Source organism: Gymnogyps californianus, chromosome 1 (assembly GCF_018139145.2).
Source record: "Gymnogyps californianus isolate 813 chromosome 1, ASM1813914v2, whole genome shotgun sequence".
NCBI classification, from domain to species: domain Eukaryota; kingdom Metazoa; phylum Chordata; class Aves; order Accipitriformes; family Cathartidae; genus Gymnogyps; species Gymnogyps californianus.
Window position 1 is genome coordinate 201,362,097 of NC_059471.1, and position 24,673 is coordinate 201,386,769.

General features: G+C 36.0%; 1 protein-coding gene across 4 annotated transcripts in view; it reads right to left on the reverse strand.

Annotated features, from left to right (window-relative positions):
• The window catches only part of TBC1D22A (TBC1 domain family member 22A), a 202,458-nt gene that overhangs the window by 158,575 nt on the left and 19,210 nt on the right, over window positions 1–24,673 (reverse strand). For all 4 annotated transcript variants that reach the window (XM_050914810.1, XM_050914805.1, XM_050914797.1 and 1 more), the window contains 3 exons: window positions 11,317–11,387; window positions 5,980–6,108; window positions 4,951–5,013 (listed from right to left, as the gene is read on the reverse strand). In XM_050914810.1, the coding sequence (XP_050770767.1) occupies window positions 4,951–5,013; window positions 5,980–6,108; window positions 11,317–11,387 (263 nt within the window). The remainder of the gene's footprint in view (window positions 1–4,950; window positions 5,014–5,979; window positions 6,109–11,316; window positions 11,388–24,673) is intronic.

Here is a 24,673-nt window from a genome sequence, read left to right on the forward strand (position 1 = left end):
CTGTGAACCACTACATCTCATGAGATGTCATTACCAATCAATTATTCTCTTTTGAATTTAACTCTCATTCATGATAACAGTAAGAACTATATTCATATACCTAAAGAAAAGAATCCACTAGCTTAAAAGCAGATCTTTAATTTCTTGCGGGTTTTGCCACCTCAGAGGAACTCCAAAATCCCCAAAGCTTTAATCACGAAAGCTTTTGAGAATTTGCTTTTAGTTTTCTAAGGTGGGGGGGGGCAGGGTGCGAAGAGGTGGGGACAAATTTATACCCTATTTTTAAATTGTGTTGTTTCCTTGAAATTACTTCTCCCATATTATGCAAGCATAGATGGGAAATACACAGCCATGTACTATCCATTTCAACAAAACTCAGTTAAAAATAAAGCAGAAATTGATAATAAATTAGACTACTCCACATCAACTAATCAAATTTATTAAACCTAAACTTACAGTCATTAGTCTTTAAAATAAACTTGACTGAACTATATGACGGAAGACCTCCAACTCCTCTATCTTCCTCTTTGAGAGCCACTATTTATTTACTCCCAGTCCTTTAAATCCTCATTCCAACATTACCCTCCCCAGGATCCACATAACTCTCATAGAAAATGAACACTTTAAACTGATTTTAAAAGGAACACATAATAACGAGTTATTTCCACACATCAGACTCAAAACACCTTTTTCTAAACTGAAACATTTTATTACAGAAAACAAATTCCAAGTTTAGATAAGAAATTAAAGTAGCTTTATTAAATCTAACAAAAAGCTCTTTGGAAACCGAGACTCATATACCACCAGCAAGGACAAAAATCTTGGAATAGTAACATTGGAAATCGAAGTTCAAAGACATTGTGAGGTTTATACATGTGTTATGTTTCTGGTCTTTTGACTAGTGTTTTTCTCCAGCTTTGTCACCTACAGTCTCTTCACTTCATTCTAAGTGACATTCTTCCTAGTAGCAGTGTCATTATTCTAAATCTCTGCAGCATCAAAAATTAATATGTACAAAAACCATCATAATATCAACAATAACAGTCTTGCACACAATGCAACCCTTTGAAACCTGTCTTTGACCCACACTCCGATTCCCTTCTCTTCCTTATAGCTCTTGCCATCTCGCCTTAAAAAAGGGGAAGTGACCGTTGCCCACCTGGGACCAGCAACACCTTCCCCCTCCCTAGAAAGGGGTCAGCTCTGGGAACAACACAAGGCCTCTGTCTGCACTGAGCCCTTGGGAGTCGGAAGGGATCCCCTGTGAGGATAAGGGATTAGGCTGTGCTAGGGTAGGGCTCCAAAAACCCAGAAAGGGAGAGGAAGAAACAAGGGAAAAGTTGGATGTTATGACCCTTCCAGCATCATTTGCACTACTCTTTGTAAGATGACATCAAGCAAGTTGGGCTTGACTCTCTTGGATCAGACAGAGAGCAAAGACAGACATATGCAAGCCCACCCTCCCAGTAGCCCACACATCTAGTCAGGAGATCAGTGGAGCTCTAAAAACATCTAACACATGAAGATCCTGCGACTCTGTAAAGTTCAGGATACTGATGGATAAGTAAAAATTAAGTCAGATCTCTATCACTTCTTTACAACTCAAATACTTTCTAGATTTCCCCTTATCCCACTGACTGCTCCTATCCACCCTTTTCACGCTTATTCTTCTATACCTCAAGACCACTCACTCCCAACTAACAGAATATTATTAAAATACACCTTTGTTTTACACTTTTTTTTTTTTTTAGTGTTAATCAGCTGTCACATCTCACTCCTCCAAGCTTTCTGTCATTTTTCCATCCATTTCCTTACTATTCACTAGGGAAGAAAAAAGGTCTTGGAGTAGGAAAGATGGATGGGATAGGTTATGGACAGGGATTTGGTGGGGGGCAGGGGTTGTTGGTTTTTGTTGTGGTTTTTTGTTTGGTTTTGGTTTTTTAACAAGAAAGCAGCAGCACTCTAGTTGTACAATGCCTTGATCACATTGATGAGAAGTACGTCCATCTACTTTATGTGGCTCAATTATGCTTGTTACGTGGCTCAACTTACTAAACATTCAAACTAAAGAAATGTAAGTATAACCAGCAAGCAGGGATACCGGGCTGTATTCAACAGACTAATTTAAGGAGCTGTAGACATGAAACAGAACTATTGGTGTTGGAAGATAATTCAATGTCACTTGCAAGAGCAATCACGGTTTCTAAAAAGTGTGGATTTAAAATATGTTTAAGGCAGTGTTTAAGATGCACATATCCAATGAAGAATTAGAAAAACATACCTTTGGACAAGTTTAACAAATAACTAGAAATGAAAACAATACTAATTTTATGAAAAAAAAATTTGCAAATGAGATTTCAGTAAATCACATTAAATGAATATGCTACCTGAGCAATGTTATCTGCCAAAAGACAATTAAAAGCAAAAAAGACCTAAATAATTTCACGTGTTTAACGATCCCACAAAATTAACTGAAACTGCATTCCAGACTCAAACTTTACTGAATATTTGCTTTTGAATTTCTATTGACATATCGGATTTTACTTAGCAACAAGTTACCTAGACACAGTATTTCCTTTTTATTTTAATTACTCCCAAGCAAAAATAAGAGAAGTGTTTTACTCTGGGAGTGTCTACACTGTCAGCATTTTCATTTAACCAGCCTATTTTCACATTAATTATAATTCAGCTATAAAAAAAAGAAATCTCCTTTCAACTGTGACTGCTTGTAAAAAATACTGCACTAATATCTTTTTCACATTAATATACTCTCCAAATTCCCAAATAAACTCTTTAGCTCTAAGTTAATAATTCAACCAAAAAGGGATTGTAACTATCCTGTAACTTTAATTCTTTTCAATGTCTTATTATAGGATGCTTTCCCCAACACACTGAATATTTAACAAAAAAACACATTTCAAATGTTGGAAAACCTTGACCATATCTTCTTTAATTATCAAGACAAGTTTACTCTAACATTTCTAACTCTATTACAGAAAAAGCAGATATCCATGGTAAATACAAAATTGTGTTCCTACAAACTATTATCAAGTTTGCATCTAAAGAAAGGTATTAACCATCTCTTAAGAGCAGTCATATAAATACACCCTGTCTCATGCATAACCAAATAAACAAAAGATAAAACTAGTCCAAGATCCTACAGGTTTCTATTTCTATCTGATGATCTCATCATTTTACTAAATAACACTTTACTTGAAAATATTCTCCATTGAGAATACTTTGTCTTTCTTAGTATCACTTTTAAGCAGCTACTTAACTTCTCATCCAAGTAATTTGGTTAAAAGAAAGAACATTAAATATATTCTACAGAAGATGTCTACCTGGAATTTCTATTTTAAAGTTGTTTTTACAATTGTTCAGCTAATTTAGAATTAGACTCTCTAGCAGTCATTCTTGAATAAGTGTTTTGTACTTTGCAATCTTCCTTTAAAAACAAGAATATACATAGATTCTTACACCAGACAAGTTAGCCTCTAATTTCTCCTTCACTAAAACACACGGGGAAAAAAAATCAACATCATTCTGGGGTATTTTCACCCAAACTAAGAACTACAAAAACACAATCATTGTACATCTGAACCACAGTCATATTCATCTGAGACACAGATGATCTTCATTGAAACCTTAAGAACAGCTTAATCATGCAATGCAAGGAAGTAAAAACCCACCCTAAAAATGCCACCACTTTATGTTGAATGCAAATACATCTTCAAAATAATTTAAGAGACTATTGCTGATACAGTAGAAGTATTTCTTTCCTCTGAGAAGTATTTGCGCATTCTTCTTTCTGTAGCCATTTTTTCATGAAATATTCACCTCCCATTTCATTTATTGGCTCGTTTCTAGCTACAACACTGACTCTGATCTTACTAATTTCTTTAATAGTTTATTTCTTGCTGGTATTGTTTCCCTTCTTGTCCCTTTATTTTTCTTATTTTACTCTTTGATTCATCCCTAGAAAAGCCCAGGTAAAACACCACTGTGCAGAAAGCAGACGGAAAGCAGTATTTTTATACCATTTTCTTTCAAAAAAACTGTAACGGGCTATTTCTTCAAACAGATTTCTCCAACACGTGTGGAGGAGCACTTCCATTAAACAAGTAACTGCAAGAGTGGAAAAACAAATGAAAACTAGTTCTGCTTTTAACTTCTCATATCATCTAATGAACTATCAGAAGATGTTCTACGTGGCTCTATAATGATACTAAGAGAACCTACATGGAAGTACGTTTGCAGGTCTAACTAGAACCTTTAGAAAGGAGAAGAAATTGAAGGATTAAAAGAAATAATTGAAAGAGGATGATTCACACCATCTATACACTTTACAAAGAAAAGTCCCTGTAGGATTCAATTACCCAACAATATAGACCAATTTGATTAACTTATTTATCATTAATTGATGTATATTTACTACAGTAGTAGAAGAATTTAAATAGTGTACTCAACATATAAAACTTACAAAGAAGCAAAATCAAATAAGGAACACAAACCAGTCATGCTACAAGTTCACAAAAAGAGAATTTCCCAAGTAGAAGACATTGTGTTAAGAACTTCCAGACCTTGAATGATTTTGACAAATACATAGAATCATGGGAACCATGCTCTAGATTACTTCAAAAACACATTATTAACAAAATATATAAAAAGCAAAAAAGGAAAAAAAAAAACACCTCAAAGGTACAAGACCAAAGAAAAAACTGACAGATTCAATGCAAGAGATTAATGAGATGCCTTTCCTTTTACTACTCATATTTACACTGCTATTCTTAGCCTATACTTATATATCCTCATTTTTTTGGACTTTTTTAAGCTAGTTCTGAAGTCAAAATAGCAAGTGTTGTCAAACAAATTATTAACCAACGCTATGATATCAGATTCATTACTAAAATGATTTCTCTAAAAAAAAAATTCTTTAGATATCATTCTTACCTCTGTTACTTTGGGCTGAAGTCTTAAAACTTCAGGACTCATGCGTGGGATATCTATATGGATCTAATTAGACAGAAAGAAGAATACAGTAAAAGGAACCAACAGCACACTTTTTAAACAGCACAATAGTTAAAACAATCCTGTGGTTTTGCAGTATTAGTTATAATCCCATTGTATCACTATTTTTGGAACAACATGGATTTACTGTATTTCAAAACATACGGCCAAATCTTTAAGTCATTGTTAATCTATCAATGAGGCAAAATAAAAAAAAAAACATATACTTTGTTTTCACATTTTAGGAAGCTTACATTACGTTTTGATTGTTTGCAAATTATAGTCATATTGGCAATACTTATTACTTCAGGGTAATTATGAGTAAATACATGCTACTGCTTCTGTAAAGTCATGTTCAATTGACACTATCATATATACTTCTTGCTACTGAAGATCAGGCTTGAAGCTGAAAGAAAGATCTCAGCTTCTTCTATCGTAAGGAAGGCTAAAGTAATATTGTTTAGTCTATACTTAGTGATACAAACCATTCATTTTAATGCAAAACTTGAAGAAAAGTTATCTGCTTATCTGGGTGGGCAAGAAAGTTTGACACGCCTATGTTTATTGCACATTACACACAATTTCAACTTCCTAAGCAGAAGTATGGAGCCAGTAAGAAACAGTCACTGTTATACTTTCCCTGTCCATCCTCACTCATTTGAAGGAGGGTCTGAGCAGGACATGAAAGATTTGAAAACCCTACTATTCTTCAACGGAAAACCATGGCAGCGCCAAATGGCAGCACCACATGGCATGACTAAAGCTGACATTAAAAGAAAACCACTATCTCAAATTTCAGACCAAAATATTTCTTATTTTTTGCTTCTGAAATGTAGGAAAACAATTGATTAGAGAGCTGTCTATCAAATAAGACTACAGAAATAGAGCAAAACAGTAGCAAACTTCAAAAATAATCTCTAAGTTCTTTAGCAGATGTCCTGTAGGTAAAAGTCACTTCAATAGGTGTTCTACCTGTCTGTAAGTATCTTGGTGATTTTCATCATTTCTGGAATCATAGTATTGTTCAACAAATGCAAAATACTCTTTGCGTTTTCTTTGTAAAGTGCTTTCTCTTCGGTCCACATTTGCAGGAAGATAGCCCTGAAAAAAAAACAGTGAAATAAAAAGGACATTACTCTTTGCCTTACAAAAAGCACCACTGGCATTTAATTACATGTGACAGGAAAGCTAATAAACTGATGTAATGCCATGCAGTCCTACATGGATCTGAATAATACTTTAGTAAATCAGATTAGTAAATTTTTCTAATCATTCTAACTGATACAGAAGTTCAGATACAAACATCTTACTAGAATCAGCTTTTTTTTTTTTTAAGAAAAACTTTCAAGTTTTTCCAGCTTTAAAAAGCAATTTCTCATCAAGAATTCTAAGATGATGCTTGCCTTCTGAAGAGAAAAGCTCAGATAAATAAGTTCAGATAAATGTAATGCTGTATGAGTTCATTAATTTCTGCATTCCTGTGTGGCCATTATTGGACCACAATTAATAAAAATTTTATTAAATTTTTAAACAAAATGCGTATTATCTCAGTTGCCTTCAAGTAGGAATGACATACATTAGGAAATACATTTAAATTATGGTTAAACTTGTAATACAATGGAATATTAATTCAAAAGCTTTAAAAACATTCTAGCTACTTTATTTCACTGTTTCAGATGAGAAAAAAAAATAATTTCATGCTTTCATGTCATCTCAACATGTTATTAAAAGTTTCATCACAGAAAAAGACTCAACAGCACCAGTGACTGTGCTCTTAGATGTAAGAACACTAGCTGTACATTTCCATAGTTGTTTCCCAAAAGCAATTTATAAATATTATCTTATTTTGCATAACATATGGACACACTAAGGAAGCCATGTGTCAGATATGCCGGATTATACATTGTTGCATTAAGTACAGAATATATCTGAATGGTTCTTCATTGAACTCATTCATACATATCTGAAAATCCCAATCTTCCCCCCAAAAAAAAAAATCCATTCTCATTTTCTTCTTTTGTCCAGTTTGATCCCCATTTCTGGCATCTCAGCCTACTTTCCATTTAAAAAACAAGTTCACATTACTATTTCAGCATTTTACAAAAGGAAATATCATGAACGTTAATAAATGTTCAGTTTATATATGAAGTACATGTATTAGAAACACCATTATTCATGTAACCGGCTACTAAAAAGTTTCCCAAATATTCAGAAATAGTTAATGTTTTCTTGTAAGCAGCTTGATTTCAAACGATTAACACCAATATCCTGTAACACTGCAAAAAAGAAAGCTAGTTCATATTTTACATACATGGCAGTCCTGAAAAACTACTTTGTGTAAGCATCATTCTGAAGATAGATGGCTTTGAAAGAGATCTGGACATCCAAGACAATATTTAAAAAAAAAAAAAATCTAATAATAATATTATTCACTAGTCAAGTCAACTTAAAGTATTTCTTGCCAGTATTACAAAAGCTCTCCTTCCACAATAACAGCTATTACCATACCAATGGTAATTAGTAAAACACAGAAATCAAATTTATGTCAGATTTAAGTTTCCTTAACAAAAATAATCCTCATAACATCAAAAAATCCTATACTAGAAGCGCAGCATATATTTGCACTTACACAATGAGCCATAGCCACCATAAGTAACTAATAAAATGCTGTGCATTTAACTACAAAACCAACTTTCTTATTCAGTCCTAAACACTACAAGCAAAAATAGAAGGGGTAAACCTAACATGCTAAAATTGCTAATTATACAATAAAATTAAACACTCTAAGAATAAGTATATAGGTTCCATTACTCTCCTGAAACAATCCAACATCATAACCCATTTCTATAACTTCAGTTTTGCTCAACATTTAGGGAAAAATAAAAAATACACACCATACTAAAACATCAATAGATTTTTGAAAATATCTCTCTAGTAAAACCATTTAAAATGTTATTCCTGTATATTTTTATTTCTTAGTTTAAGATGACAACAGAATAAGTACAAACCATATTACATTCCAGATACCATAAGAGGTACTTGCTTTGGCAAAACTGTATCTTTTAAGATATACTGACTTGCGTCTGGTTGCAGGTACTTTAAATCGCACCAGCTTAACTTTTGCCTCAAGCCTCAGTCTGACATTTAATATCCTGTCTCAGTGTTTTGTATTAAGTTAAATATTGAATTCTGCCTCCCGTTTATTCTCAACAGTTGGGTATTTTCCTGTAGGATATCTTAGTTCCATTAGAAAAGAATTCATTTGTGAGATCAAATGTGATTGTTCGAAGGATACCAATATTTTCTCAGCAAGTCTTTTTGCCATTATTCAGTTTCAAAGACTGAAGTAATCTTTCAATTGGACATGTCTTGTTTCCTGTTCACTTTACAAATTAGGTTTTATTTTTAAAAGTTGGAAAGGCCTGCAACGTATCATCAGGGAATAAACTGGTGGAGAGTTTAATCCGTTTATTCATGGATTTCCTCCAAAGGCTTTTGCAACCATATCTTTAGTTTTGTTATTCACAAGAGAACTGAATCTGAATAGTTCTGCTTGCTGTTTAGGTACAGTATACCTAACATTTTTGTATATTTTAAAATAAATCGTGATTTTTTTATCTGCTGTTACCAATAGACATGCATAACATCAACAGCCCCTGAGCATTATACCGATTTTCGTATGAATAGTTTTTCAAAGAGAAAGCAAACACATGTTAACATTATTAACCTCCTGACTATGTAATAAATATCTCAGCTGTTCAATTTTTTAAATCATATTTTAAAAATTCCAACTTCAACGCTGATTTTACAAACAAGACAATCACGTTCTGCCTCAGATATTACCAATTGTACTCAGTTCCCCAAATAAGTCATAGTTTGGGCTTTTTAAGTAAGACTTCTGAATAATTCCAAAAGAAGCACATCCAACCTTAATTTAGCTCTAAACTATGATTTGGTTTCTTTGGTTTTCTGGTCTTTTTTGGTTTTGCAACTGATCTTTAACCAAAACAGTTTTGCTTTTGTGCACTTATTTCCCCAATAGCTCCCAGTGCACCTTATAGCACAAAAGATTATCACATTACCCCTTCTTACCTGGGGCGTACATTAGCAGTAGGTAACATGTTTAAACAACTAATGTGACTTAAAAATTAATTACCATTAGAAAAAAGCATCATGGAGTTTACGACCATAAATACTCAAAGAACTTCTTCCCCACTTCGGAAAGAAGATGAAACAAGCTGCTGCCTTACAGTATAGAAAAGTAATGATTACTAAATGACTCGTCTTTGGGTTTCCAAAATGTATTCATTGAGGACCACTTAGTAGATAAGAAATCACGGTAAGAATTACATAAGAAAAGCTGAGAACTTTCAAAATATTGCTATCTGGTGATGGGGGGCGGGGGGGGCGGAACCAAACCACACTTTTGGAAGTCTCTTACTCAAAAAAAAAATCCACTTAATTCTTAAAGTAAAAACAAAATAACCTGAAGACAGTTTCTTTGCAGAGGTATGGCAAGACAGTTGAAGATAAGAATTGAACTGGAATGGATCCTGAACTGGAGTTGTTAAAACAACAGAACGAGGGAACTCTACACTTAGGAATTTCTCTAGACTGGGAATCTCAGGAATACTAAACTAAAATCAACTTATGGAATGAAGCTGAAGCTCACAGAAAGCCCATGCTCTTACTTGAAAGTAAGAAAGTGACTGCAGTTAACTTTCGCATAATTCCAATTCTCTAAACCTCAGTGTCAGTCCTCTGATTCAGAACTTAACCTATCCTGATGCTTTAGCTTACTGTGTTTCAAAGTCAATGTTGAGTTAGCCATAATTTTTTTCCTTTGAGTGTTTTAAAACAGGCATCCTAAACTTCGGGGGGGGGGGAAGAAATGCTCTTTTCATTACCAAAATCTCAGACAACAACTTTGGAAACAGAACTAAAATAAATCGTACACTGCATGTTTAATTTCAATTACAGCAGGATATTTGAATATCCACCATTAAGAAGCTGCATCTGCATTTAGCATTAGAAGGAACTAAGCTGCAAATTTAGTAGAACTCATCAGCAAGAGAGACTCTTTCAGTCACTGGAAATCTGTCTCAGTCTGAAGTAAATACTTCGCATTCCCCGCTGAAGTATTCTATAAAAAGCAAAGCTATTTAAGTCTACTCTCTGAAAAACTCAATAGTGTTAAACTGTTGTGTGTATAACTCAGAATTTTAAACAGTTCTTAAATGCATGAAGATTTGCTGATAAAGTGTCTTTCATAGCCTCTGGAGAGTAGACAGCACGAGATTTTTGCTTCTTTTTAATACAAACATCTTCACAAGTTCTCCCAACCACAGGCAGACAAACAACAGCTAAAACGCATCGTTTGCCATCACAAGTATTATAGCTGAAAAGACTGACATGAAAAATACTCCTATGAGGAATACATTTTTGCAGAAGAACCTTTTTAAATATAGTGTGAACACAGAGATTAAAAAAATCCAGTTCCGTAACATCAAACCCAGTGAATCCCAGATTCCTGCAAGCTTGTCTCTGATGCCCAACTGGAACACCTCCGTGTGCTGTTCCATAGTATTTCAGTCAACCGGCTCCCAAGCTACTGCCGTTGCAAAATCCTCTGACCACCAGGCAAAGTTCAGAGAGCTCAGCCAGCCAAAAACTCACACTACAAAAAAGTGATTAGCTTTTTAATTAGCTTGTCTCCCTGAACCAACTCACAGGTCTGACATCAGGAGAGCCAATGTCGCAAGGTAACTGACCACAGCAGTTCAGATTTGTTCGTCTTAAACCATTATAGAAAAATAGGCCAAAAAATCCATAAGATCCTATCACAGCTTTTCCTCAATACAGTGTTAATCCTTTCTTGTAGATAGTTTAATGTGAAGTCAGAATGAAGCCTTTCGTAGGACACCAATAGGCTTCATTTTCTCTACTGTGTGCCTATTTTCAAGAAAACTGTAAGAATGTACTTGTCTTTGAACTCTCCACCATTCCATCAAAATTGGTTGAAAGAGGCCACTGTTATCACATAAGCCCTTCTTTCATAGAAAGCCAGGCTGAAAAATAAAGATATACAGCTGACATGATTTACTACTACTTCTCATTCCCCTCCTTTCAGTTTGACAAATTAATCTTGAAATTGAGCAAAAGAACAGAACTTTCATTACAATTCAGCAACGAGACACAATATTTTCAAGTATCACTGATGGATTACAACTCAAGCAAAATTATTTGCAATGTTTGAAAAAGCTATTACTACTAAATGCAAAGGAAGAAGAAAAAAAAAATACAACTTACTGAAAGAAGCTTCCATGCAATTGGACGAACCCGTTTGGGAATGCCAGACCAACTCAGTTTCCGTAATTCTTCTATTAAAGAGAAGTATTTCATGAGAACTAAGGAAATTACTATCAATTAATATACACAGATACATTCAAATTAGCACAAAGTTTTTTACAACAATGATCATGTCTTCTTACAAAGTCCAATGAAATCAGAATTATATGGTAATTCTAATGAATTAATAAAATACTGGATAATTACTATCCATAGGGATACCTATGATAATAGGTACTGAGAGTGATAAGGTAACTTTCTGGAGTATTTCTCAGCATTAGTTTTTAGCATACCTGCCTTATATTAACATGCAAGACATATTCAGTCTTATTGTATAATATGCTTACACATATCCTAATTAAAAATGAGATTTGCAGTTACAGAAACAAAATGATACTTTATGTCTGAATGCTGGAATTTAATCCCACGCCATATTCTCATTCTTCATGTTGTACTCCTTTCTCTTGAAAGCTGCTTGTCAGATACCATACCCAGCTAAACCAATCTGTGGGACTTCACATATTTTTTGTGAAAACTGTTTATCATGTAGAAAAAATTATAGAAAAATCATTGAAAACAAAGACAAAAGATGCTTAACAGTGTCCCTATGAAACAGTATTTTTATGAGATATCTACTTGTAGCTCTTTCTCTTCTTACTTTGAGTAGAAAATATGGGTTAAAACTACACAAGTTCAAATTATCAACCTGATAAAGAATACACAACAACAAAATGCTACATTTTACTTTGTACATACTTATTCCAATTAATTTTATATATATATTTGAATTAACTATGTATATTCCAGTGAATTTGGTCTCTATCATATGCATGTATTTTCCAAATTCTACGCTTTGACAAAGCCTTTAAAAACATTCTATCTACCCACCCCAAGAAAACGAAGCACAGAAGAAAGTAATCAGAATAAGAACTTTCTGAGTGGATATCACAACTGACTGACTTTGGCCATTTATAGATGCATATTCTCTTTATTTTTTGTTAAGACAAGGACTCCTCTTAGCAAAATCTGTCTTCACCCTCCCACCCCCACCCTCCTTCTACTACTCTGAAAGAAATGTGCATCTATATCAAGAAATGCAAATTATCCTGTTACTTGTAGAGCTAACTATCAGGCAGATAACTATCATGTTATCATAGAGTAAATTTTTTCTAGACACATTTACAACTATTTTTAACCAGGAATGAAGACATAGTCCACTGAAACCAGAATGATATTTTAAAAATATATAATATATTCCAAGGAATCTGATTTTAGAAGTGTATCGATGCTAAATAGTTAATGCAAAAAAAAAAAATTTCTTAATTAGCAATTAAAGTTTCTCAAAGAAGCATCAACTAAAGCAAACAAAGAGCTCTACTAACCTGGATTTTGCAGTATGAAGGTACCTGATCATTAAGATGCCCTATTTTTATTTTAGATACATGCTAGCAAAAATGCTACTTGCAAAATCCATTTTGTCTTAAAATGAGATAACAGCATTAATATGAAGTTAAATAAATCATGGCAAAAAAAATCCAGCTCGCTGAATTCATACTTCCATCTCTTTTTCTTACAGAAAATACAGAGAGGAAAATTGGCAGGAAGCAGAAGTGAAAGATTGTTATGGTCATAGGTAGATGAGTGGTTTTAGGGTGGTCACTTCAAACCAATCATGACTATTCCAAACAGACAAGGGCTTACCAACAATTGTTCAAGTAAGAAAAACCTTACAGTACTGGATATACACATTCAACAAGTTATGTTTTCCCTCTCATTTTGAGCAGCAGGCTCAGCCAAGACAACAGTGGCTGCACAGAGATCTCACTTGGAACAGTGAGTCTACGTCACCAAAACCCAAGCGAAACAGTGACCAGATGCTGCATTAGGATCAAAACAGAGCAGAAACTCAGAAAAGCAGAAAAAAAGAACAGATATTAAGAAACAAGACCTTAAAAGCCCTTCATATCAATGTCAATGCATCTATCACAAGACTTGAATCCAGTCTAAAGAAAAAGGATGACTTTCTTATAACATCAATGAAACTGTCTTTCGTCTATAAGCTTTAAAATACTATTGTATTTAACAAAAATAAGTTTCATTAATAGAAACTTTTCTTTTCTCTAACATTTCAAGCCCCTGAAAGAGCCAAAATACACTGACAAATAGGAAAACTTGAAAAAAAAATTTCCTAACATGTCTTTGACTTAAAGTCATGGTTTGTTCTGTAGTTTTGTTTTTAAATGAACTAATTTATATCTTTCCTATAGAAGAAGAAACACAAGGACATCAATGTGACACCTTGTTAAAGCAAGAGTACATAAATAAGTCAAGGTTATTTTCTATCAGTACAAATTATATTTAGACATGTATTACCGTGTAAGTGTACCAAAACTGCAGAATACCTAACCATTTAGGAATATCATATTGAGCATGACCAAAGATAAATTCAGTTGTATACCTTGGGAAATTCAAAGACTAGAATACCAAATACTAAAGGAAAAAAGTATAAGAACACACCAAATATGAACTGACTGATTTCCAGCAAACAAAAGATTCCTCAGCCTTGTATTTCCTTGTACTTGTAGCCCATCCATGTCTATGACAACAGTAAGATTAAATATATTAGTTAATAACATAACTACACTCACTGTAACTGATTACATTTTATTTTCTTTCTTATTTACAGTCCATCCCTATCCAACATGCTGATCATTTACAGCAAGTATTCTTTGCACAAAAATTGTAATGCCAGTTCTTCCTCTCCCTCTTTATTAAATGGCATAGGCAGATTATTGCCTGCTCTTTAATCCGGAAATAAAAACATACACTGTCAGGCAGAAACAAATTTAAACTCATTTTACCAGTCCCAACTCCAAAACAAAAAACGCAAGAGAGCTTCGGTCAGGGAAACGCGAACTGGCAGAATGAGAGCCATTTTAGGTTCAGAGAAGATCTAGATATGGCAAGGCACTGAACTCTTTCTACTTCCCCTTCTTTAAGCACACAGATACCTCAGAAGGAGCACCGACTGAGGAACTTACAAAACAGTAGTAACAATGACGAAGTTCACGGTTATACCAAGGTTCCTTGATAGCAGCATGACTACAAAACCAAAAGAAAACCTTCATCCCTTCTAATGCTAATTTCCTAACCTCTGCTTCCTACTTATAGGTCACCCGTGAGTCCCATTTATCCATTTCACCCTCTTCTCTAGACTTCCTTTTTCCTTATTTTCATCCTCTGTGGCCCTCATCCCTATATATTTCAGCTGTATCTTTCCTCAAATCATCAACTGAAATTCCACATCTGTCTTCACTGCTGGCCAATAGAATTCACTGTATAGTTAAGAAAACCTTAAATTATTAACTAAAAAGTGTACCATCTTTAAAACAGAACTGTAGCTTAAAAAAAAAATCTAAATAATTAATTAAAATATTTTCAAAGGAATCTGTTTTTTGTTCTTTATCTCAGAATAATCCCAGAGATCGATGCTCTCTTGCTTTCTTACTTATACCAAACTATAACAATAAATTTAACTACAACACGCATTAGAAAGGAAAAAAATTACATAAAGTCCAAATGTTCATTACCCTTCTATAATCTAAAGCCTGTAACAAGAACTGCCATCAGAAGAATAAAATTCTATTCAGTTTCACAAAGACAAACTATTGTAGAGGATCAGTATATCACCAAACTGCATTAAAATACACCAGAATCATTAAAGACAAAATATATGCTTTAATACAATTATTCTTGATGTCATGTTACCTCCCTACAGCTTGGGCTATTTTCTATTGTTAACTTACAAACACCAGACTACTGATAGGGCTTCTAAAAATGAAGTCTAGGCAGCAAATTTTGCAGGGTTTTTTTCATATGGTCTTCATTATTTTTAGTTAACTTTGAACACAGTTGTCCTGCTATAACAACTTCTCACAAGAAAATTTTATCTTGAAGTTTTTGTTGAAAGAACGCTTTTTATCTCTTAAGTATCAAGATAATTCTAACCCCAAGTTAATTCTAAATTAATTTTGTAACTTAGGCAATTTTGCTGTCATGAACTATAGTCACTCTGTTTACCCAATAACTTCTTAAAAACTTCAAATTTGTTTGCATTTGTAAACATGATTATCTTTTTATTATATTCTCTTTTTAAGATCTGTCCCACTCTAGAAAAGTATTTTATCTTACGAAGCAAACAGATATCATATGTAATGTTATAGTAGTTTTCTCGTTCTATAATATAAAATCCATGTGTTTTTAATCAGCAGCTTGAAAGGTATCAAATAGAACTTATTTCTATTACTTCTCTCTGTATTGTAAAAATAAAAAGCTGGGTTTTTTGTCTCACTTGGCAACTTACTATAGAAATATATTACTCTTCCACAGCTTTTTGAGATACATATGAAGGGTATACAGTATATCAAAATCAGGAAAAGCTGCTGTAATACATTAGAGTCTAAGCAAAATATAAGCAGCAGCATATGCTTTCAAAAAACATTAAGAAGCCCACAGTACTTCTGTACACTAAATATGCATGGATGGAGGAAGCACAAAAGCACGCTTATACATATAACTCCAAGGAATTTGGTGGTATCCCAATAAATTTCTCCTTTATTCTTCATCTCAAGGAGTTGATAGGCACTGGAAGAATACAGGATGACCAAAAGATCAGTAACATTAGAAAAATACGATACTACTAGAGTTCAGTGTGAATCGAAGTCTCAAAGAAACAATGAAAGCAGAACTTGTGCAGACTATAAACACTGATTAAGAGAGGGTGAAGTTTAAACTGAACTACATATCACAGGCTGGCACAACAAATATACTTCATCATGAGTATGCTGTCACTGCAAACACAAGGGATGCAATGGGAAAGAGATGTAATAAGCAACTGAACTTCTCTGATATTAAATAAGTGACTCCTGAATTTCACTGATACTAAATAGGAAATGGCACCCAGGATTGTCCATTCCCAATAAAAACCTAGGTTTGGGCACAGAGATGCATTAAGTGCAACAGCAGAGAGACTGGCTGCTGATACACTGAGGACAGAAAACAAAAAGCAGTTCTAAAGTCAAAGAGCTATGGGATGTCATGAACAATGGAAAAAAGGCACTAATGGATTCTGAAGGAAACCCAAGAATACGTATGACAAAAAAACCATGCAAACAGCTCTGCCACGACACACAGCAAGGCTGGAGTACAGAACACAGCTGGACAGGAACAGGCTTCATTAAGAAGAGTTTCAAAGAAGAGCAGATGGACACTACTGAAGTGATAACCAAGAAATAGGATTTTTTTAAAATTTATTTATTTTTTTATGTCAGGAAAAGATGAAAAACAGCCTACTACTACAAAACAGAACAAAAGTCTGAGTACATTACTATTTGGAATGGGCTTTTTGGCTCTCAGAGATTGGTTCTTTATGGTGATAGCTTTGAGGGACTAGTTTTTCAGGATGGGGAGAGGGAAGATGGTGAGCAGCAGAATGAAGGACACAGAAAATCCCAAACAGAGAAATTATTATATTATCGTGGTATTAAGTGATCATCTTTAGAAGATCTTGACATTTGGCCTTAAATAGACATTTATCCAAGAAGTTCAAGTTAAAACAAAATCTTTGCATTCCAAAGAACAGAAACAGCCAGCTTCATAATAGATGTCTGAGATCAAGAACAGTGTTGCAATTAAAAGGTAAATTTGTAAATGCATATGCTACAGTTTTAGGTCATAGCAACTTTACCAATTTTCCTGCAGCAAGCAGAAGATGGATCCATTAATTTGATCTACATGCAATTCCAATTTTCTAGTCTACAAAGGCAGACAAGATACAATTCTACTATTACAAGTTCTCAATGACTGTCAAAAGCAAGAACTACCACCCAGTCTAACAGTATTGGCAGTGAATGACCAGAGGCACCATAAATCAGGTATTTCGACACCCATCTTGTTATGGAGTAGTGGCTCCACGACAGGCCTGGAAGAAGCACTAAGCCAGTGATAACAGGATTCTTGATCCACCCACCCAAGTGTCTCCTTGCCAGCCAAGGAAGCCATCCTCCCCTAAGTTCTCCTGGCAGCCGAAGTAGGTTTGACTTGTATTGTATGGTCTTAACAGGTTAAGTTTATTGTCAGACTCCAGCTGCAATGATCAAGCACAAGCTGCCCAACAGGTACCCCTGGACAGCACCGGGTCACATACCTTACCCTTTTTCCCATTACTTGATCTTTTTTCCACCACCCTTCTACCTCCTTTTCTCTGCCCCAAATTAACAAACCACTCCAATTACTTCTTCCCTTAGTGGTCCCAGTTTTGCCACACCTATACCAAAATTTGGTATTTCTGAAATTATTACCTTGGTGTAACACTGCACCTTCCAAAGTGGCCCCACTGCTCCTCTCCATGCAATGGCACTGTTTGGACATTTCTCACACAATTCCCCCTTTACTACTTGTGAAATCCAGGCATCCCATAGGGTGCTATCTATAACTTCTATCAGCTTCTCACACTGTTGTTTGTTATGTTCAGCAATTTCTCACATCACCTCCAGTAGTTCTCCACACCCTAGGGAGTTAGCTCAGCCTCCAAGCACAGCAGTCAGCAGCTTAGGTATTTGCCTGCAGCCCCAACACATCCGCAACAAGTTTCAATTCCACCCATGATTCCATGTCAAGTGAATCCTCAAGCTACCAAGCACTAAATCATAAGTAACAGTATCACTGGTTACATTCTTCTAAAAGCCAAAAAGGCAGGAATCGGTCAGAACAAGTAAAGGCAAAGTAAGTATATAATACGAACAACACTAGAAAAATGGTATTTTGTAATACTTTATGAATTAAAAAAAGAGAGATAATATCTGCCTTAACTAAACACATCTACAAATTATATACATACTTCTCCACCCTAGAACACAATTATAAGCTCCAGTGTTGGTTTAATAACAACAAAGGCCCCAAGTCTTCAAAAGCAGGCGATCTTCAACTGTGCATGATACTGCTCCACTAGTCCTTGTGCAGTATTTATGAACAAACATGCTTTACCAGGTCTGATCTATTTGTGTCACTTGTAGTCTGGCTGAAAGGAAACAGATCTTACACATTAGCTTATTACTTCTTTACACAATCATTTTGCTAAAGCTTCAAGTTTTCGCTACTTATACACACAAGCACACCATTTACAAACTATGTAATAAGCAGAAAATAGAAATAGAATAAATAGAAAATAAATTGCAACTCAAAAACTATTGTTATCACTTTCAAGTAACATCAATTGCTCATTCGCAACTCTATATCCCATTGAACTCTCTCTAATCTTTCACCTCGCTGTTTTTTTTCTCCTCCCTTAACTCAACCCAAATAGGAATCTATGCACAAACATGGGTCCCAACCTCTAGAAACAACCCATGTAAAGAGAAGAAAAAAAAAAAAAAAAACAAAAACCAATCACAAAACAAGAAAAGACGCAAATCTACTGTCAGAATCAGAAATGTGGAGCATATGATTAAATCAGTGACAAATCATCCAGGATAAAAATTCCACTTACTCTTAAGTAATACATTTAACGCCAAAGATAGGAACTATGCAAAAAAATTGGAATACAGCTTATTCTAGTAAAACTTTCTATCCTGTGATGCAGCTGAGCTTTCCTTCTATGCTCAGACCCAAGCAAAGACAGTTTTGACAAAGAGAATTTAAATTATGGCACTATTTCAAATGAAACCTCTGCTTCTAGGCTAAATATAAACAACTAATTGTAGGACTCACTGAACTAAGGAGTCATTCTTTGAAAATTAAAGAGAAAAGAGGAATAATGTTTTATTTCAGCAAGTTTCAAGAGGAATCAGTTTTCATTCCTGATGCTATTCTGCAACGAACATACATTTCCTTTAATTAGGGATAGCTTGGGCTGTCGCGTAATTCCAAACAATAACATACATATCCTATGGGACTAGGTTTCAAAGGACTGCTCTTTCTGGAAGAAAATCTCAGCACTGGACATGGAAGCAAAAATGTACACCAAGGACAACACATTTTGTTTTACAACATAACACTTATTTGAAACAGATCCTCTGACTAATTCTCCATAATGTAGGATTTTGGAATGAATACGTCCCTACGTTCTTCCATCCTGAACACAAATTAAATAATTATTTATGTTCCTCTGCCAGAGCCTTATCCTCTCTGGGTGCTCTTTTTCTACCCGGATTGTCTGCTGGGCCTACAGAATCTTTGGCAAAGTTCCTTCTCCCAATATAGTTGAGAAAAAGCATTTAACACTTTTTGTATACCTTTTGCAAGTTGCTTCTCAAACTCTCTTTTAGAAATGCTTCCATGCATTTAGCCCAACAGGATTTATATTCTGTTCTACCCTCCTTATTTGACACAGAACGTTACCTTTTGGACTGTATTTAATAACCTCCTATTGTATTTAATAATCTCCTCTACTCTGTTGTCATGTCATACAGGATCCTTCTGAACTTTCTCAAGGCTTTTGTTTCTGTTTTTGCTTTCATAAGTGGTACAGTAATTGCTTTCAGTACCAAAACTGTTAGACAGACAGATGATTGCACATCTGAGAGTTAAGTCAATTCCATCACAAACCATTAGCCCTGGGTATGTGATAATTCCATTTCTGCACCACACTGACTGCTGTCCTATATCACAGTCCGTCAAAATTCCAGGATCTCGGACTACTCCAAAAATCATATAAAATTCTGGTCCTAACTTTTCACTACTGTGAGCTCAACTAGCATTTTGTCAGTGACAAATAGCACACATTACAACTGAAAGAGGCTATGCAAGAATTCTTAACAAGTGTAGTAGCAAGCTTTCATGATTATCACCCAAAAAGCATATGGTCTGACTCTTGTGCATCGCTATTGTTAAAGCATCAATTCACGTTATGCTTTCCTATGATGGTTCAACACAAAAACTAGACGAAAGAAAACCAAGAACTCTGCCCTTCCCAACAACAATTATAAAAGCAGGAAAAAAGTCCCTCCTAAAGACAGTCTAACAGTACTATAGCATAAAATAAAAACACTTCTGGTGACAAGAGAGGCAAAAACAAATTGAAGCATATACATAGAGTACCATTTTATATATATGTAAAAGATTGTCAGTGAAGCTAAGTTCTAACAGTACTATTAAAATACATGAATTACACGTACATTTCATTTGAAATACATGCATAACTTTTACAGCAAGTGTATCTATTACTGTTTTTAAGATGGGCTTTATTCTTATAACTGACCTACCAGATTACTTCATAAAATCAAATGATAACATGTAATTGAAATACTTGTGTTCAAGTTCTCAGGTTACCTTGAGACACATGAGTCTTAATTGGGGGGGGGGGGGGGGGGGGGGGGGGGGGGGGGGGGGGGGGGGGGAAGGGAGGAGTTAAGGGAATGAAATCATTCTGACATTTTTATCCCAAAATTAAAATACCAAGTTCATAGAATCATAGAATAGTTTGGGTCGGAAAGGACCTTTAAAGGTCATCTAGTCCAACCCTCCTGCAATAAGCAGGGACATCTTCAACTAGATCAGGTTGCTCAGAGCCCCATCCAACCTGACCTTGAATGTTTCCAGGGATGGGGCATCTACTACCTCTCCAGACAATCTGTTCCAGTGTTTCACCACCCTCACTGTAAAAGATTTCTTCCTTACATCTAGTCTGAATCTACCCTCCTTTAGTTTAAAATCATTACCCCTTCTCCTATTGCAACAAGCCCTGCTGAAAAGTCTGTCCCCATCTTTCTTATAAGCCCCCTTTAGGTACTGAAAGGTCACAATAAGGTCTTCTCGGAGCCTTCTCTTCTCCAGGCTGAACAACCCCAACTCTCTCAGCCTTTCTTCACAGGAGAGGTGTTCCACCCCCCCGATCATTTTTGTGGCCCTCCTCTGGACCCGCTCCAACAGGTCCATGTCTTTCTCGTGCTGAGGACTCCAGAGCTGGATGCAGTACTCCAGGTGGGGTCTCACCAGAGTAGAGTAGAGGGGCAGAATCACCTCCCTCGACCTGCTGGCCACACTTCTTTTGATGCAGCCCAGGATATGGTTGGCCTTCTGGGCTGCAAGCACACATTGCTGGCTCATGTCCAGCTTTTCATCCACCAGTACCCCCAAGTCTTTCTCGGCAGGGCTACTCTCAATCCCTTCATCCCCCAGCCTCTATTGATACCAGGGGTTGCCCTGACTGAGGTGCAGGACCTTGCACTTGGCCTTGTTGAACCTCATGAGGTTCACATGGGCCCACTTCTCAAGCTTGTCCAGGTCCCTCTGGATGGCATCCCTTCCCTCAGGCATGTCAGTCACACCACTCAGCTTGGTGTCGTCTGCAAACCTGCTGAGGGTCCACTCAATCCCACTGTCTATGTCATTGGTGAAGATATTAAACAGTACTGATCCCAATACAGACCCCTGAGGGACACCACTCGTCACCGATCTCCATCCAGACATTGACCACTACCCTCTGGATGCGACCATCCAACCAATTCCTCATCCACCAAACAGTCCATCCATCAAATCCATATCTCTCCAATTTAGAGAGAAGGATGTTGTGCAGGACCATGTCAAAGGCCTTACAGAAGTCCAGATAGATGACATCTGTAGCTCTTCCCTTGTCCACTGATGTAGTCACTCCATCATAGAAGGCCACTAGGTTGGTCAGGCAGGGCTTGCCCTTGGTGAAGCCATGCTGGCTGTCTCAAATCACCTCCCTGTCCTCCATGTGCCTTAGCATAGCTTCTAGGAGGATCTGTTCCATGATCTTCCCAGGCACCCAGAGGTGAGGCTGACAGGTCGGTAGTTCCCAGGGTCCTCCTTTCTACCCTTTTTAAAAATGGGTGCAATGTTTCCCTTTTCCCAGTCACCAGGGGCTTCACCTGACTGCCATGACTTTTCAAATATCATGGAGTGTGGCTTGGCAACTACATCAGCCAATTCCCTCAGGACTCTGGGATGCATCTTGTCAGGTCCCATAGACTTATGTATGTTCAGGTTCCTCAGGTGGTCATGAACCTGATCTTCTCTTACAGTGGGAGGAACTTTGCTCCCCCAGTCCCTGTCTTGTAGTCCATCCACTTGAGAGGTGTGGGAAGAGAGGCTGCCAGTGAAGACTGAGGCAAAAAAGTTGTTGAGTACCTCAGCCTTCTCCTCATCTGTTGTTACCAGCCTGCCAGTCTTGTTCATCAGGGGTGGGGGGGCAGTACGCTTTCTTTGATCTTCCTTTTCTGGCTGACATACCTATAGAAGCCCTTCTTACTATTCTTTGCATCCCTTGCCAAGTTCAGCTCCAGCCACGTCTTGGCCTTCCTGACCCCATCCCTACACAACCGGGCAGCATCCCTATACTCTTCCCAGGATACCTGTCCCTGCTTCCACTGCCTGTGCAAGTTCTAGTCTGTAAGTTGCCACAGTATCACATTTCTTTAACCCAATTCTCATTAGCTTTTCTTTTAAACACCTGGTTCTTCCCTTTTCCTCCCATGTTTCCTACTGAATATTTAACTTTCCCACCGAGAAGTGGTAAGTACGTTCATATTCTACAGTACCTTGTAACAGAAAATCCATTTAAGGCTGAATTTTCTCCATATAACACATGATAAAAAGAACTTAAAAAAAAAAAGTTCCATACTGGGCCAATATGTAACACACAGCATGCTCAAGGGAGCAAATAGTTAGAAATTAATTTGTTGAGAACAGAGAAGAGCTACAAAAACATATTAAATGCCTGACAGAGGTCAGAAGCTTGACTTAAGAGCAAATAAATCCACAAAGATGTTATGCAAAGAAAAAACTATTTGATTACACCACTAAAAACAGCATCTTTCCAAGAAACAGAAGCGAATGAGACACTTAACAAAACATTGTTAGAAAACAGATATGATATGCTGCTCTTACGAACAGCCTTGACATAATAAAAATCAGGACAAGATGTCAGCTCACACAACATCCGATACTGAATGCTTCCTAGCATCCAAGAAAGAAGAATGCCTTGTGTTTATCTGCACATGTCTGAGTGTCTGGCCTTGAAAGCTGTCACCAGCCCCACGTGGCTCCTGACAGCCACACAAGCTCCAAACCTGGAGCCCATCTCACAGCTTCAAAGAGACTGAATAGTTCTCACCTACATCCACAGATGCTACATCTTCACAAAGAGGAGGCAGAGTGAGAGGCTGGAAAAGGAAGCACTACTTTCCTAACTTCTGTCAGCTTTCTATATGGGGAATCTGTTATCTCTTCAACCTGTCCACCACCAGAAGTTTTCATTCCCTTCCCTTCCTGAAAATTTTTTGCCTTTTCCCCCCTAATGTGTGACTTTTCCAATGGATTCACAAAACTAAAGGATGAACGCCAACTGATGAAAAGAGATACCAAAAATAACTTGCTAAGATGAAGCAGGTAAATTGAAAGACAGAAAGTCCGATGCTGCAGCTGGAGCTGTATGCATACCAAAATACTCTAGCTGTTTGACTCTTATAGTTAGCCCTTGAAGTTTGAGTTCTTTCTTTCATTTTAGTATAAAGTTTAGTATAACATCCAAAAGAAGGGAAATTATATTATATAATATAGTATATATTAGAGTGCTTAGTATAAACCTAATATATATTACTTGCTGTTAATACACAATGTACAAGCCTTCTCTGATCAATTTCCAACATGCAAAAGTATAACTAGGGCCCTTCTCTCTTCATTAACACCTAAGCACTCTACTCTTATTCCAGGTCATCTTTAGTAAGAAGATCAGTAGAATATAAAAGAACCATCAAAAAACTTTGTCTGTACACCATCAAATGCAGAAAAAGCATCTACTGGTCAAAATGAAGAGTCTAGATGCAGGTTATATTTAATTTCTGAAACATTTTTACTGATCCATTATATTGTTAATAATTAAGGCAAAGGATGAATACAAAATCCAAATTTACTTGATATTACTTCTTCAAGGGGAACATTCCTAGAGCACCTATCCAAATGCAACTCTAGTTGGGGAAAACAGAAGAATTTTTTTTAAGTACTGATTTCCTCTACATTGATTTCTATAATTGTTTACACAGCAGTAGGAATGGCTAATATGTTACACCAAAAAAAGGCTGAATTTTAGTTTTCTTCCAAAGAAATGCTCATTGGAACTTCACAGCTTTGTTATCCCCTGTTTTCATTCACAGCAAGGTCTTGGCCAAGCTGACACCCCTTCACAAATAGTTCTGAAGAAAAGACTTGCATTATTAACGTGCTGGGTGTTTGGTTTTTTTTATTTGGAGTTTTTGGTTTTGTTTTGGGGTTTGTTCGGTTTTCGGTTTTTTTAATA